Here is a 16,471-nt window from a genome sequence, read left to right as displayed (position 1 = left end):
GGCCTATGTCAATTGGATATCCATTTGGGAAAAAAAAAATGTGTCTTTGTCCCTATTTTGGACCATACTTCAAACTCAATTTCAGATGTATTTCAGGTTTGATTTTAAGTGGGAAAATAATAAGCTTTTAGAAGAAAAAATGGGAGGCCGGGCATGGTGGCTCATGCATGTAATCCCAGCACTTTGGAAGGCCGAGGCGGGCAGATCATGAGATCAGGAGTTTGAGACCATCCTGGCCAACATGGTGAAACCCCTTTTCTAGTAAAATACAAAAAATTCTCCAGGCATGATGGTGCACACCTGTAGTCCCAGCTACACAGGAAGCTGAGGCAGGAGGAGGAGGCAGAAGTTGAATCTGGGAGGCGGAGGTTGCAGGGAGCTGAGATTGCACTACTGCACTATAGCCTGGTGACAGAGCAAGACTCCGTTTCAAAAAGAAGAAGAAGAAGAAAACGTGGGAGAACATCTTCATTATCTTTGAGGAGACAAAAAGTACTAACTGTGAAAGGGAAAATATATTAAGATAAATTCTGTTTATCCAAAGATACTACTGAAATAATGGAAGAGGTAACAGAGTAGGAGAAGATATTTGCAATACTATAATATATCCAATAAAGCAGTGATGCCCAACCTTTTTGGCTCCAAGGACTAGTTTCCTGGAAGAGAATTTTTCTGTGGACATGGGTGGCTGTGGTTTTGCAATGAAACTAACTGGTCCCCCTCAGATTATCAGGCATTAGATTCTCATAAGATGCACACAACCTGGGTTGCTTGCATGTGCAGTTCACAGTAGAGTTCGTACTCCTATGAGAATCTGATGCCACTGTTGCTCTGACAGGAGGTGGAGCTCAGGTGGTAATGCTTGCTTGCCCCCTGCTCACCTCCTGCTGTGCAGCCCCATTCCTAACAAGCCACGGATTTGGGAATCCCTGCAATAAAAGACTCATCTGGAATAGATTGACAGTCCTCCAAATCAATAAGAAAGCTAGGCAACCCAATAAAAAATAATAAGCAGAAGACTAACAGGCACTTCACAGAAGAGCACATTGAAATGGCCAATAAATGTATGAAAAGGTATTCCACTTCCATAGACATCAGGGAAATTAAAACCCAGCTAAGACACCACTGCATGCACACACACACATACACTCACTCTCTCTCTCACACACACACACACACACACACATATACACACACACACACAGACACACACACACCCCAAAGTGACTAACATGAAAGAGACAGCCAAAACTAAGTGTTGATGAAGGAGATACAGAGCGACTAGTTCTCTCATAGACTGCTATGGGAATATAAATCGGAATAACTGCTTTGGAAAACTGTGGCAGTATCTGGTGAAAGTAAACATATCCAGCAATTCTACAACCATGTATATACTCAACAGAATGCATACATATATTTTCCACAAAGACATGTACATAGTTACACTATTCATAATATATCCAAACAAGTCAAAAGGATAAATTATGGAGTTTGAGACCAGCCTGATGAGATCCCTTTTCTACAAAATATTAAAAAATCAGCTGAGTGTGGTGGCACGTGCCTGTAGTCCTATCTACTTGGGGGGCTGAGGCAGGAAGATCTCTTGAGTCTAGGAATTCGAGGGTGCAGTGAACTATGACCATGTGACCTCATTCCAGCCTCGGTGACAGAACATGACCTTGTCTCTAAGAAATAAAAATAAATTATGGTTCACAGATAAACACTTTGGTAATAGGAATGAACAATCTACCATTCTGTGTAGTAGTATAGGTGACTTTCACCTTTACAAGGGTGAAAGAAGCCATAAACCAAAGAGACAATATTCCATTTATGTAAAGTTCAAAATCAGGAAGGGATTCAACTTGTGAAAATTTGTTAAGCTGTCCATTCTGGATATAGGTTCTTTATGTGTGTATGTTATATTACCCAAACATTGTTTTGAGATCTATCCATGTTGGATGTTAGAGTTCTAGTTTATTCATTTCAAATGTGGTATGTGAACAGACTGCAGTTTATTTATTGATTCCCTTATTGGACTTCTAAATTGTTTCCAGTTTTCCTCTGTTTCAAATAATGCTGTAGTCAGTTTTTATTTTTATTTTATTTTTAGACATCTTATATAAATATATGAGTTCGTCTAGGAGGTGGCATTGTTGGGTTTTAAGGTATGCTCATGTTTAGCTTGATACTATCAAATTGTTCTCCAAATAGTAGTATAATTATAGGCTCACCAGAAGTGTTGGAGAGTTCCTTTTGCTTTATATTCTTGTCATCACTTAGTATTGTCAAACTTAAAAATGTTTGGCTAATCTCACTGGGTATGAAATGGTATCTCATCAATATTTTAATTCATGTTATCTGTTAACTAGAGTATTTGAACATCTTTCTACATGTTTATAGGTCATGGATTTCCTTTTAGATATCCTTATCACCCATTTTTTGCTTTTGGGAATTGTCTATGTTTATTGCACATTTTTCTAATGACTAACTATATTTTTCTTCATTTATGTGCAATTTTCCTTGATTCTCAAAGTCCATATATTTGGGAAGACCTCCCCACCCCCTTTAATTTTTAAGATATTACTGGAATTTCAACTGTAAACTTAAATTTGGAGTAAGTCAATTCTCCTGAGATTTTTCCTTCAGATTTTAATCTTTTTCCTGTTTCTGTTTGCCTGCCATTGGCCCCTATTTTACTAATTCATTTCAACTATTGTGGATTCCCCCCTGCCCTTTTTTTATTTTTGATTTTGAGAGGTTGATGGTGATTTGAGGAGGGAGAAATGAGAAGCAGTAGAAAAATAAATAAAAATTTGCCTAAAGTTTATAAAATTGATATAGCTATGTGTAAAATGCTTAGAATATGCTGTGACCCTTGCTGTTTTTTTTAATATATATTTGAAATTCATTCTAGATTTAGCATTGTACAGCCAAAGCCCATTTATTTCATTTTATATTGTCTGTGTTGCAGGTGCTCATCATTACGTGATTAGGGGTGTGTGTGTGTCTGTGTGTGTGTTCCACACAGTGCCTATTATCCCCCAGATTCTCAAGACAGTTCCATGTATCCATTATTCTGCAAATCAGCTGCATTAGCAGTTGAAACTTCAGGCAGTACCACTGGTGCTTTGACGTTTCTGTGATATTAGAGAGAAAATGACCAAGCACTTGGTTGCTGTGTTTCCCAAATACAAAGGTGGTTGGTTGGTCTGGGGTAAAAGGAGATGAAGTAAATAGTGCTTGCTTATCTTTTGTCAGGGTGTGGTAATAGCAGTAAAGGCCTGGAGTTCCTGAGCTGTTTACAATTGTCACAGAGCCTCTGAGGCTGGGAAACCTTCCACAAGAATATCCTGGCCCAAATTTCTTCAGCATTCCTTCTCTGTTGCTTCTGCCTTCTGCCTTACGTGCCAGAGAAGGAGCTCATGACTCCTGTCCAAAGTTTCAAAATCTTGGCTGATCTTGATGAAGGAGTCTTGCAGCATATTCTCATGGCATGAATATTTAGAAGAGAGTTGCCAGTATAACATAGCTCCACTAGAAAAACTCTTCTAGAATAGAATTGGATTCTTTTTTTAATGGTTTGATGTAAGTCAATGAAGAAACTTGAGCCTATTTTAGTGTAGAATGACTTCAACCCCCAGCAAGTTTGGAAATCTCTGTGTGAGATTTACAAAGGCTGTACACAATACAGTTAGGTCTTGCTTTGTGAATAAATCAGTATAAACAATGACAATTAGGAAGTGATCATTTTAAAGCATGTTCTGTATAAAAATGTACTCCAGTAGTTGTAGGAAAAAAGCCCTAAAGTGATTCCGGACTTTATTTTTAAAAAATTTATAAGTGGTAAGGATTTTTGCTTTCCTAAGTACCATATACTTAAATACCATTATCATATTTAAAATATTATTAATAGTTACAGTGATATAATTTCAGAATTTCCTGATTGTCTCAAAAATCTTTGCTTTTTTCTCTTTTATAACAGTTGCAGCTCCTCAAATTCCCCTCCCTTTGCTTTTTCATGCCACCAGTTTATTGGAGAAACCAGGTCATTTGTCCTGTATAATGTCCCACATTCTGGATTTGACTGATTGCTCCCTTGTATTGGTATTTAACATGATCCTATATCCCCACTGTTCCCTGCTAACTGGTAGTTAGAACTAAAGGCTTGATTCAATTTAGGTTCGATCTTTTTCTTTTTCTCTTTTTTTTTGTGTAAGACTCCTTTATAGTTGATGTTATGAACTTCTTACTGCATCATGTCATGAGAAACATAGTGTCTGGTCATCCTCATTGAGTGATACTGAGATGAATATGTGGATTCTGTTTGTACACTGTTACTCTGTTGTTATAAAAGGCCCGTTATAGTCATTTAAAGCTTCTTAAGATGCTTAAGAATCTCAGAAAAGATTCTAACGTAGCAGGTCTAAGGGAAGAAACATCTATTATTGATAAAACATGCAACACACACAAAACCCGCCAAACCTCTCTACATTTACTTAGATGTGGTAAGAATCACTACATTTAAAATGTAATTAGAGTGACAAAATTTACTCTTCTACAAATGTTTCGAGAATGTTTCTTGTATAAAATGAACCATATTTAAAATTATAAAGTGCTGTAAAGATGTTCGAGACTGCTGTAGTGTAATTTAAAAAAAAAAAGCACTGACTTTGGACACAGGAGGCCAAATCATTTTTTTGAGGTCCATTTCTTTTACATTTAGAAAATAATAATAAGGCCAGGTATGGTGGCTCTTGCCTGTAATCCCAGTACTTTGGGAGGCCAAGGTGGATAGATCACCTGGGGTCAGGAGTTTGAGACCAGCCTGGCCAACGTGGCAAAACCGTATCTCTACTAAAAATACAGAAATTAGCTGGGCATGGTGGTATGTGCCCATAATCCCAGCTACTTGGGAGGCTGAGGCATGAGAATTGTTTGAACTGGGAGGCAGAGGTTGCTATGAGCTGAGATCATGCCACTGCACTCCAGCCTGGGATTTCATCTCAAAAAAAGAAAAAAGAAAATAATAATAACATATCTATCACAGGGTTATTTTAATGATTAAATGAAGTGATTTATTTGAAGGCAGTTCAGCACCCATAATTAATTGAGTCTAAATCTGAAATTCATTCCAACAATACAGATTTTTTTCAGTCTGTATCTTCAAAGTAAATTTAAGAAAATTAAAGTAACAGTAGCTATGTCTGAATAAGCTTTCATATTTGAGCTTGCTTTTCAAGTGATAGGAGAGTTGATGCAGTTTTAAGTTAAGTGTAATTAAAGTAGGCTTTTTGAAAAAAATAGCCTGTGGAATTCTTATTACTGTTTTTCTTCCCCCGCTTTCAGCTCCATTTACCTCTTAATTCTCCTTTGCCTGGAAGTGAATTGACCAAGGAACCTTTTCGTTGGGATCAGAGACTCTTTGCATTAGTGTTGCGGTTGCCTGGCACCATGTCAGTAGAATCAGAACAGTTGACAGGTGTGCCTTTAGATGACTCTGCAATCACACCAATGTGTGAAGTGACAGGCGGTAAGTTTTTTGCTGGCAGTAATTCAGTAACTTTAAAGCAGATTTTATCTGAATGTTTTAAAATGTACATTTCAAAAACTCCATTTTGTTTTTATTAAACAAGTTAATATTAGGAATTAACAGGCATATGTGGTTTTAACTCTATGTTTATTGATAATGGTCTGTGATCTTCGTTTGAATAAAATGTGGTTACTATTGGATTTGACAAGGAATGGTAATTTTTTTTTTTTACTTGTATAGAAAATACTAGTTTTTGATGTTGTTAAACCATATTTTCTTATCTACAAAAATTGCCAATGCTTTAGGAATACCATAGCATTATTTTTTGCAAAAAATGTTTTGAGAATCATCTCTGTATATTTCATCAGATGTGCTTGATTAAAGTGCAATTTTTCCCAGAGGCAAGTAGATTGATACGTTAAAGGAAACAGGAAGTGAGGTCTTATCCAGCTTCTCTTTCATTTATACATCAGATTAGATAGGTACTATGCTAAGTGAACATCAAGAGAAATCTTGAAATAGAGTATGTAGTAAACTCAGAACTTATTTAATGTAGATTTGGCTAACAGGTGGATTAATTTTATATAGGTATGTATTGCGTGCTTACTGTGTACCAAGTATTGTTCCATGCTTTTGGCTTTCAGACAGACGTGGCATTTTTGCTTTTATGGAGCATTTCAGTTCTTACCTGAGAATTTTATTAAAATAATTTTAATATCAAATTTTTTTGATATTAAAATAATTTTAATATCAAATTTTTTGATATTAAAATAATTTTAATATCAAATTTTTTGATATTAAAATGTGCAAGTCTAGTATTCCACTATTTTGCTTATGATAAGGGCCTGTTATGTAGTCTTCAGACACAGTTGTTGCTCTAATGAGATTCATCATAGCCAGCTACATAAGGGAAAATAAAAGTTCTAATTCATATTTTAGGTGCATTTTTTTCTAAAATTCTATGAGTTTTGGAAATCTGCAAAATTCACAGACAAAAAGGGATTAACTTTACACAGGTGTGTGAAATAGATGTTAGAAAACTGTTATTCATGTCATTAAATGCTTTCATTTTACATAAATGCTTTTTGTGAACTTCTGTAATGCCGTCACAATTTAATTAACAAAGGGTAAAAAAGGGATGTATGTAATTTTTGTAGGGACAACCTGTCATCTAAATTTGAAAATTAACTAGTAACAATTCTCTTTATGTAGGTAATATTTTTCAGTGACAGTCCTGTTTTTTTCTGTGGGAGGGTGCACATTTATATTCATGAAATTTTAGTTTCCAGCTTTGAACTGGCCCCCTTGTTTAAAATTCTGATTTTTTTTTTTTTTTGTAACTCTGGGGATTTTACTTAACAGATTCTGAAAGGCTTGCAGGCTGTAACATTTTTACATTGGAAATTCCTTGCTATGAATTACTTAGTTTGAACTTAGAATTATGATGATTTGGAACTTATATGTTCTATAACTTTCATCTCTAGGATCAGGAATATTCAGAGTTTGAAGTGAAGTGAGTGGTATAATCAAAGAGTCTGAAAAGAACCTTGAGACATCATGTAGCAGTTAATATCCTTGCCAATAACATACTTAAAAAGACAGGCCGGGCGCGGTGGCTCACACCTGTAATCCCAACACTTTGGGAGGCTGAGGTGGGCAGATCACAAGGCCAGGAGTTCGAGACCAGCAGTTCGAGACCAGCCTGACCTGATCAACATGGTTAAACCCTGTCTCTACTAAAAAAAAAAAATACAACAATTAGCTCGGTATGGTAGTGCATGCCTGTAATCCCAGCTGTTTGGGAGGCTGAGGCGGGAGAATCGCTTGAACCAGAGAGTCAGAGGTTGCAGTGAACGAGATGGTGCCATTGCACTCCAGCCTGAGACAGAGCAAGACTCTGTCTCAAAAAAAAAAAAAAAAAAAAGGCAATATACTAAAGTTACTTTGTTTATTCTTTGAAAGGAACATCTCCAGAGGAGAAGTTCCAAAGTCATCCTTGGTAATACCTTTCAATGACACAGAAATCTTAGTCAAGAAATGAGGAAGACTAAATATATATTCTAAATCCTTACTTATGTGACAGTTTATTTGCCCCTTTTCATGCTCTTACTAGCAGTCAGGGTAAGCTGCTCAAATGTCACTCACCTTTTCATATTTCTGAATGTGTGTTCTTTCTTAATTTATGTTCACAAAAGAAAATTTTGGGGAACACTAGAAAAGTAGAAAGAACAAAAAAGATAATACCACTGACATTGAAAAGTAGAAAGAACAAAAAAAGATAATACCCGCTGATTACATATCCAAATATGTAATCACTCTGCATTTTTAAAACTTAGTGTTAACAATAATTGTTTATGTGTGTATTTGTGAACATTTTTCCCATTATAGAGTAATTCATGTTCACTAAGGAAATATTGGAATAAATTCACCTATATTGCCAAAATAATAATATATTTCTTTCTACGTATTTTTTAACTGCATAATTGTAGTCATTGTAAGCATCTACTGTATGCCAAATAAATGTTCTAGGTGTTGGGAGTACAGCAGGAACAATAGAAAGCTTGCATCTTTGTACTGATAATCATGTAAAATAAATAAAAGATATTTTATAGTAGTACTACCTACTACTATTGTAGTAGACAGTAGAGTGCTACCTACTGTGAAGACAAAACAGAGTAAGGGAATAGAGACTAACTTGAGGCAGAGAAAGAATATTGTACCTAAGTTTTCTTCTGAGGCGGTAACATTTGAGCAGAGACCTGAGTAATGGAGGTAATTAACACAAATATCTAGGCAGAGGAAATGACAAGGGAAGGGACATGCTCTTTATGTATTTGGAAGCAACAGGAAGGCTGGCATGGTTGGAGCTTGCATAGGGAGGAGTAGAGTAATAGCTAAGTTTAGAGAGGTAGACAGGGGCCAAATATTGAATGGCTCTTTAGGCTACAATAAATATTTTTTTATTTTCCAAGTATGATAGGAAGCCTTTTGAAGGCTTTTTATAGGAGGTGACCTCTGATTTCTATTTGTGAAATACCACTTCAGCTGTTAGATGAGAATATAGAGTGGCAAGAATAAAAGCAGGAAGACTAGTAAGAGATAGTAGTAGTACTTTGTTCTAGAATGCTAGCTTTGGAGGTGGTGAGAGGTGGCCTAATGCAAAAGAGAACCAGGGATGAGGACAATAAGGGAAGAAGCAATCAAGGATGGTTCCTGATCATTCAGTTGATCTGAACCACTAAAGATGAATGGCTGTGCCAAGGACTGAGATGGTACACTGGGGAGAGGTTTGGGGGAGGTTCAAGGATGATAGCAAATTTTAAAATGTGTAATAGACATGTTGTTGAATATATCAAGAATTTTAAAAGTATTTCATAAAAATTAGATATTTCTAGATTAAATACATTTAATTTTCATAGCCTCTATAAGGACTATTGACCAACTTAGAAATGTTCATTTCCCTGTTCTCTGTTTGACTAAGACGCTAATACTGCCTTTAGACTCACTGTATTTTGTTTGACTTTTTTTGTGGACTCTACATAACCCAAAGTTAGACAGCTTCTTAATTTGAAGGTGTGTACTAATAGACTTTTTTCACAAGTATAATTAGTGATCATAGAAACTTTATGTGTTAGCACAAAGTGTTGTATATTTCAAGGAGTGAGTTTTGACATAGACAACAAGTACACATAAGGAACATTACGTAGGACATAGGCTCACTTTGTAAAGAAAGCAAAATTTGCCATTTCTCTTTACTTTTAAAATAATTAATAGATTTTTATTTGCCAAATCACTCATTTTATTCTTTTTCTCTGATTTTTGTAAAATATACTGATTAGTAATTTTATTTCATATGAAGATTGTAATTGATTTGCCTATATTCTCCTAATACTGATGATACAACTTAGGAAAGCAGAGATAATTGTCATAGTTTATGTACTATAAAATTTTTGCTTTTTAATGACCTCTTAGAAATATGCTTAAATTTCATGAAATAAGATACTCAACTTTTATGTAAACTTCTAATATTTTGCATGTTAAGATGGTCAGCCTTTTTATGGATTGCTTTTTGTGTGTACTTAAATTGACTTAGGAAAAAAAATTTTAATTTACCAATTCTTTCAAATAAGCATGAACTTCATATAGATGTTCTATTTTAAGTACCGATTTCAAATTAACAGAGGATTTCCAGGGGACAAAGGGTATCCAGAATAGTTTCTGATACCCTGTAAGGGTTTGAATTGTATCTGTACCACTATACTAACTTGAAAAAGCCTCTCTGTGCCTTAGTTTTCTCATTTGTAAAATGGGGAAAATAACCCATGCAATTGTTGCTACGTTAAAGAAATTAATATCATAAAATGATTGAAAGAGTGCCAGGTACATAGATACTCAGTAATTGGTATATATTGTTAAGGTTATAATCATCATTATTTTATAGTTACCTTGTTTGTTATATGATACTTGTGTTTGTAAGTAAAGCTGACTTTGAAGATTTGAATCACCGTTATCCATAATGTTCTCTTTTCTGAGTAGCCATTAACAAATCACTTTAAGTTTTTATGAGTAATTTGATGTGTCAAATGTAATAATGTAGCTTGTGTTCTGAAATAATTGGTTGAATGTGTAGAAGAGTAGGGCTTCATATTGAGCTTACTACAAATAACATTGCAAAATATTTGGCCGAAGATTGAGGTGTAGCTATCCAGGTTTTTAGTGTTGGTCTGGATCAGAACTGTAACATAGAACTCTGATTCAAGTTTCATCTGTAATTAAAAATTTAATAGTAGCCACTTTAAACATTAAAAATAGATGAAATTCTAATAATATATTTTATTTAAATCAGTATATCCAAAATACTTCAATGTGAAATTGATATCTTAAAATTACTGAGATTTTTTATATTTTTTCATGCTAAGTCAACAAAATCATGTGTATATTTTACACTTCTTATACATTTCAATTCAGACTAGCCATATTTCAGGTTCTCAATAGCTATATATGTCTAGTATCTAAAGTGTTAGCAAAGTTCTAGATATTTTTGGTGAAAATTTCTTTTTAAAAGATCTTTTCGCTTACCTTTTTTAGAAAATCACTAGTATTTAATGCTTCTGAACCAAAAATATTATAGGTTAAAACATACAAAAGGGGAATTCACGTAAGACAGGTAATTCCCAAGTATGTAAGCCAAGTGAAATTCAGAAAAGCACATGCTACCATCTATATATTAAAACGCAAATATTTAAAATACTTAAAAACTGCCAGTAAACTAGTTAAATAGTTACTACATATCTACTATGTACATAATAAATCTTGGTGAAATGCTTTTGTTAAGCAGGAATAAGATTTTGGGGAAACAGTTATTAGATGTGTGTTTGTATGTGTGTTAAAGATAAATTATATTGCATAACAGTTTGAGATCGGGTGTTTTTTATGTATATGCTCTAAAAAATGTAAAATATGTGACTTGTTTTCATTGTGTTTTATTCAGACCAAGAATTTTATGTTCCAAATATTTACAATTAGAAGAAAAAATTTACATACTCTGACAAAATGGGATTGTTAGTTCGTTGGAAATAATGATTTTTGTTCATTGTTTCATAAGATAATTAAATTAGTCAACTTTTACCATTGAACTTCTGTTAATTAGTACTGTCAGAAACTCCACAGTTGTTTTTTTCTTGCTAAAGATAGGAATTCTTGCAACTAACTAGTTTACTGTATTCTTCTTCTTCTTCAATCTCTCAGGCCGTTCATATTCTGTGTGTTCTCCAAGAATGCTTAATCAGTGTCTGGAGTCCTTGGTGCAGAAAGTACAAAGTGGAGTGGTAATAAACTTCGAAAAAGCAGGACCAGATCCTTCCCCTGTAGAAGGTATTGTTGCACTTTTCTTTTAGACATTCAAAACTTGCTTTATTGTTTATTCAACTAGAACTGAAACTTAATGTGATTTGGCCTTAAGATTGGCAAGGCCAAATTATTAAGACAGAATGGCTATTGGTAAAGAGGGAAGATTAAATAGGAAAATCAAGGTAAACTAATCGTGGTCTAGTAGCATCACCTTTTTGTATTAATGATTGTTTATTACCTGAAATTTTAATGAGTCAAAAGCCTTTTGAAGGATTTGTAGATAAGCAACTTTATAATTTCTTTGTAGTATTATACAATTGCCTCTCAACATATATATGCTTCTCCTATGCCCTTTAATTCCCAAAGTGTTCAACCCTAGATGTTTAACTCCTTAGCTTCTTTTGTACCAGGGATCAAACTGATTGAAACTAAATGGTTTATGTGGGTCAAAAATGAGGAACCAGGCCTTGCCAGTAAGCTTGTTTCTTCTAACTCTAGCTAAGTCCCACCTGGCTTTTCCTTGGCTTCTGTAATGATGAACTATTTCCAATAGCCAGTGGATGTAAGGAATTATAGTAGAACCAATGAATGGCTTATAACTGAGACCCTCTGCATTGTATGTTAGCTATTTCAAGATTTAGAAAGTCATTTAATGATCATTGACATAGGTGGCCCACTAAAGTGGGTACCAGGGAGAAGAGAAAGATCATAGAGATGAAAGAATAGGGGCACTGAGAGGGTACTATAGGGAAGGAATAGATGATAACAATAAGTTGTGTTATGTCTGCTTTAACAAAACCAAACTTAAAAAAAATTAAATTGAATTGTTACATGTATTTTTAAATTATTTTAATGCTTTGTTTAGAGTTAGGTACTAGTAAACATTAACTGAATTGTTGAAGATAGTTGCTGGTTGCTAAAGTTATTTTAAATTAAAGGTAGATGCTTTGGTCTGGTCTAGCTTTGCTTATAGTTTTTTTTTTTTTTTTTTTTTTTTTTTGGCTTTAGTTAAAATGATTTCTAAGAAATACTCAATTTGCAATACTTATTGTAGTATTTATTGTGTGCCTGGCACTGTTTTTTACATTTGGGATATGATGATAAAGGCGGCAAATTGGGTGCTTGCTCTTATCATCCGATGAAGAAAATGTGTCATTCATCAAACAAATATTCATCATAAAGTGTGTTTTATGAGTTCCGATTGGTCAAGCAAAGCATGCTGTGGACCTCTTTTGAACTGGAGAACTCATAGTTGGAATTTGCACTTATTGTCTAATGAATTACAATCCAGTCTAGATATTAAGCAGTCATAGTCTTCTGCCATTTAAGAAAAACAGGAAAATCTAGAAAAGAACAAATATTAGGACTTTTTATTAATTTAAGTTATAATGGATATAATTTAACTTTTTATGCTTTTCCCTCCTTTTATGATATATGCTTTCTTTATCTTAATTTCTTTGCTATAGATGGGCAGCCAGATATATCAAGGCCTTTTGGATCTCAGCCTTGGCATAGCTGTCACAAACTCATATATGTCAGACCAAATCCTAAAACTGGGGTTCCTATAGGTCATTGGCCTGTTCCAGAGTCTTTTTGGCCAGATCAAAATTCACCAACACTAGTAAGTACCAGAGAGACTGTAACTATGTAATAGTGACCATTCAACTGCCTTTCCTGTAGTTTTAAGTTCTGTTGTCAAAGGTATGATTTAATTTATGGGGATTAGACAGATGTTCAAAGTGCTGTGATACCCTTATTACTTGCATTAATGTACTGTATTGTTTATTATGAAGTAATAGAAAAAAAGGCATCTCTTTCCTTTAGAATCTAATACTATGCTCATGTTTTTTATTCTTGGCTTCTGGGTAGAAAATTTCCTCTTTGGACTCTAAACAAAGATTTGTCTCTGGGACACAATTTAGGATTTAAACAAAGGTTTAGAAAATAATTTTGGTAGTTTGCCTGCAATCTTTTAGGACTTAGTCTTAAATTCATATTAACTTGTATGGTTTTAGTTATATAGAGTGTTACAGATTGAAAGCTTAAGCTAGAACAGATTTTCTGATTTTGTTTACCTGAATTATTTTTAGGAACAGTGAGGTTTGCTGAGAAATCATGGTGAATTACCAGTATTCATTATGTAATTCTTAATAGGGTACATTTATACAAATAAATATCCATTTAGTCTTTAGTGTACTCTTTTTTCCAGATTTTTTTCCCCAAGTATCTATGAGGGCATTAAGGGATATTTTGTGGGAGAGCATGATATTGGTTCTCCTTGATTTTACCTATAGAAAATAAGAATTGTATTTCAGAGATCATTAAGCGGTCTTTAATAATATTTCATGCAATGAACCCTTTTTGAAACCTTTTGTACTTCAAACCTGTATCAGCTCTTCAGGATAATTTTTATTTTGAGTCTATAAAGTGATATTTCCTTTATTCATTAGGGATTTAACAAAGGAGTACATGAAATTAAGGTTTTCTAAATTTCACTGAAGTATCTTCTTTATACCTTTTCTTTTTTTCTGATAGAACTGTCATAGTTTTTAGTCTGGCTTTATAGAGAAATTTTCCATTTCTTTGGTCATTTTACTTTCTCTTCTGGAGCTCTTTCAACTCTTACAGAACAGATAGCGTATTCGTACGAAATATTGTCATGTTATTTATTTTGTTGTATTTATTTAACATGTACAGGAGAACATATAGTACCTGAGTCATGATGGAATGACATCCAAAACCAGTATCACAACCCTTGTCTGTTAATGCTGCTCTAGCAGTCTATCACAAATTCTTATAAGCCATAGAGGGTAGGTAGGACCTCAATTGGAGGAGAAAATAGTTTGAGAAAAAAATATGGAAGTAAAAAAGAACAAGGTATGTTTAGAGGAGCAACAAGTAGTTGATGGGTAGATCATAACATGTACATAGGATATTGAGAGTACTGTTAAGTTAATCAAATTGCTTATGACTTTAAATGCAAGGTTAAGGAATATTAGCTTTTTAACAGTGGAGTTCAAAGAACAATTAAAGATGTTTTTAATAGACATCTTTAGAAAAATTGATTTGGTGATGGTTATATGCAGTAAAACTAGAAGGGGGAGATGAGTTGAAAGGCAAGTAGGTTACCTAGAGGGTCCTTGGTTCATGTAAGAGATTTTAAGTGGTTGAATTATGATGATGGAAGAGAGAATAAGAAGAAACAAATAATATTGGAAAGATCTGGCAAACTTTAGTAACTGAATGATATTAGGGGAAGTGAAATTTTTATAAATTATAATGTTAAAGAAATATTGCTACTGAAGTTAAGTGTAATTTACAAGAGACATGAATTTGAATCATGGCTCTACTAGTTATTAACAGTGCCTTTGGGTATCTTTTGTAAGCTTCAGTTTCCCATCTGTTAAATGGAGATAATAGCTCCATCTCATAGGTTTGTTTTGGGGATTAAACAAAATCATATATGCAAAATTTTCTTTGCCAAGTTTTAGAGGATCTTTCCCTCCACTTTCTCTCTTGGATCTCAGTATTTTTATTCACAGAATAAGTGTGTTTCATGGACTGATTCAATAAGCTGTGTGTCAGGTACATGCTAGGCACAGGAGCACAAGATGAGTAAAACATAGTGCTTACCCTCTTGAACATTACCCATCTATGGGCAGGTCAGACATGTACACAAAATAGAGTACAGTGTGCCAACTGTAATGGAGGAGTGGAGCAGAGCCAGAGGAGGCACGACCTGATAGCCTGGTGTGTTTTTGGAGTACAGAGTGGGAAGGAATATGAGGGAAGAAGTCTCTTAGAGGTTGTTACATGCCAACTCATTCTTCCAAACTTTGTTTGCAATATGCATGGGAGAAAATATGTATGTGGCATGGCTGGAACATGGAGTCTGTATGGCACGGTAGTGGGAAGGCAGTTAGGGACCAGATCATTGAGGATCTTTATATGTGATACTAAGAGTCTAGACCCTATTTTTAGGTGATTGGCTGTTACTTTCACTGAACAGTTATAGATAGAGAAATTATATGATTTTATTTATATTTCACAGCCATAAGATTGATCAGAGGAGGGCTGATTAGTTAAGAGACTAAAGAAAGCAAAAAGCAATTGTACTAGTCTAATCTGAGAACTGATAAAGGCCCAAATTAAAGTGGTGAGAAATAGAAGATACATTTCTAGAGAGATGAGAGTGTAGTATTGACAGAAGGCAGCAACTAGTACTGACTACCTACCATGTTTATGTGTTCTGGTAAGTGCCTTAGAATTTGTGTTATCAGTTTATCCAGGTCTTTGTGACAGTTAAATATGGGAGGTGAGGGGAAGTTATCAAGAATAACGACTAGGTTTTTAGAACAGGTTTTGTAGCTTGGGGGAGAAAGAACAAATTGTACATATTGTGTCTGAGGGACCTGTGGAAGATTCAGGTTATGTCCAGTAGGTAGTTAGATACAGCAGAGAAATGAGAGCCTTCTGACCCCAACACAGTAGATTTGTGAACCACCAGGGTATAAATAGTAACTGAGGCCAATAGAGTCCTTTATAGCTATGAAATTTAAAATTATTTCCTCATAGCTCATTTTGTTCATAATTCGTGAGATTTTTAGGAAGAGTACTATTAAGAGGTAGATAGGGTAGTAACATGCCTTTTTTAAAAAAGTATTATTTTTTTATACCTCTAGTACAGGGGTTTCTAAATTAAGAGTGTATATCCTACAGAGTTTACCAAAATAATTGCTGGAATACGGAAGGAAGCATTAGAAGTTCCATTTATGGTATTTTTCCTCCTATTTTAATACTGTTTTGGTATATATTTTGTTATGCACACCTACATTTATAATTTATATAATTAGAAATAAATATATATCTAATATAGTATATTCAAATACTGATAAAGATCTATGATTAGTTTGGAAGTCATTACTCTCTATAAGTAATTACTGCAAATGAAGACTTGTTAGAGTTTCTGTATACATTAATGAATACTCACTTAATTACTAAATTTAGCATAAGACCTAAAAATATTTTCATTTTCTTACAAAATTAGCCTAGCATGGTGGCATGCACCTGTAATCCCCAGCTGCTTGGGAG

General features: G+C 34.2%; 1 protein-coding gene across 2 annotated transcripts in view; it reads left to right on the top strand.

The window, feature by feature from the left end:
• INTS6 (integrator complex subunit 6) overlaps positions 1–16,471 on the top strand; it is a 90,807-nt gene that overhangs the window by 52,804 nt on the left and 21,532 nt on the right. For both annotated transcript variants that reach the window (XM_021674544.2, XM_021674545.2), the window contains 3 exons: positions 5,347–5,530; positions 11,279–11,404; positions 12,847–13,001. In XM_021674544.2, the coding sequence (XP_021530219.2) occupies positions 5,347–5,530; positions 11,279–11,404; positions 12,847–13,001 (465 nt within the window). The remainder of the gene's footprint in view (positions 1–5,346; positions 5,531–11,278; positions 11,405–12,846; positions 13,002–16,471) is intronic.

This window comes from Aotus nancymaae, unplaced genomic scaffold, assembly GCF_030222135.1.
Source record: "Aotus nancymaae isolate 86718 unplaced genomic scaffold, 86718_ANA_hifiasm-v0.15.2.pri h1tg000009l, whole genome shotgun sequence".
NCBI lineage: Eukaryota > Metazoa > Chordata > Mammalia > Primates > Aotidae > Aotus > Aotus nancymaae.
Note: the sequence above shows the minus strand (reverse complement) of the source record. Positions and strands in the feature narration are given on the sequence as shown.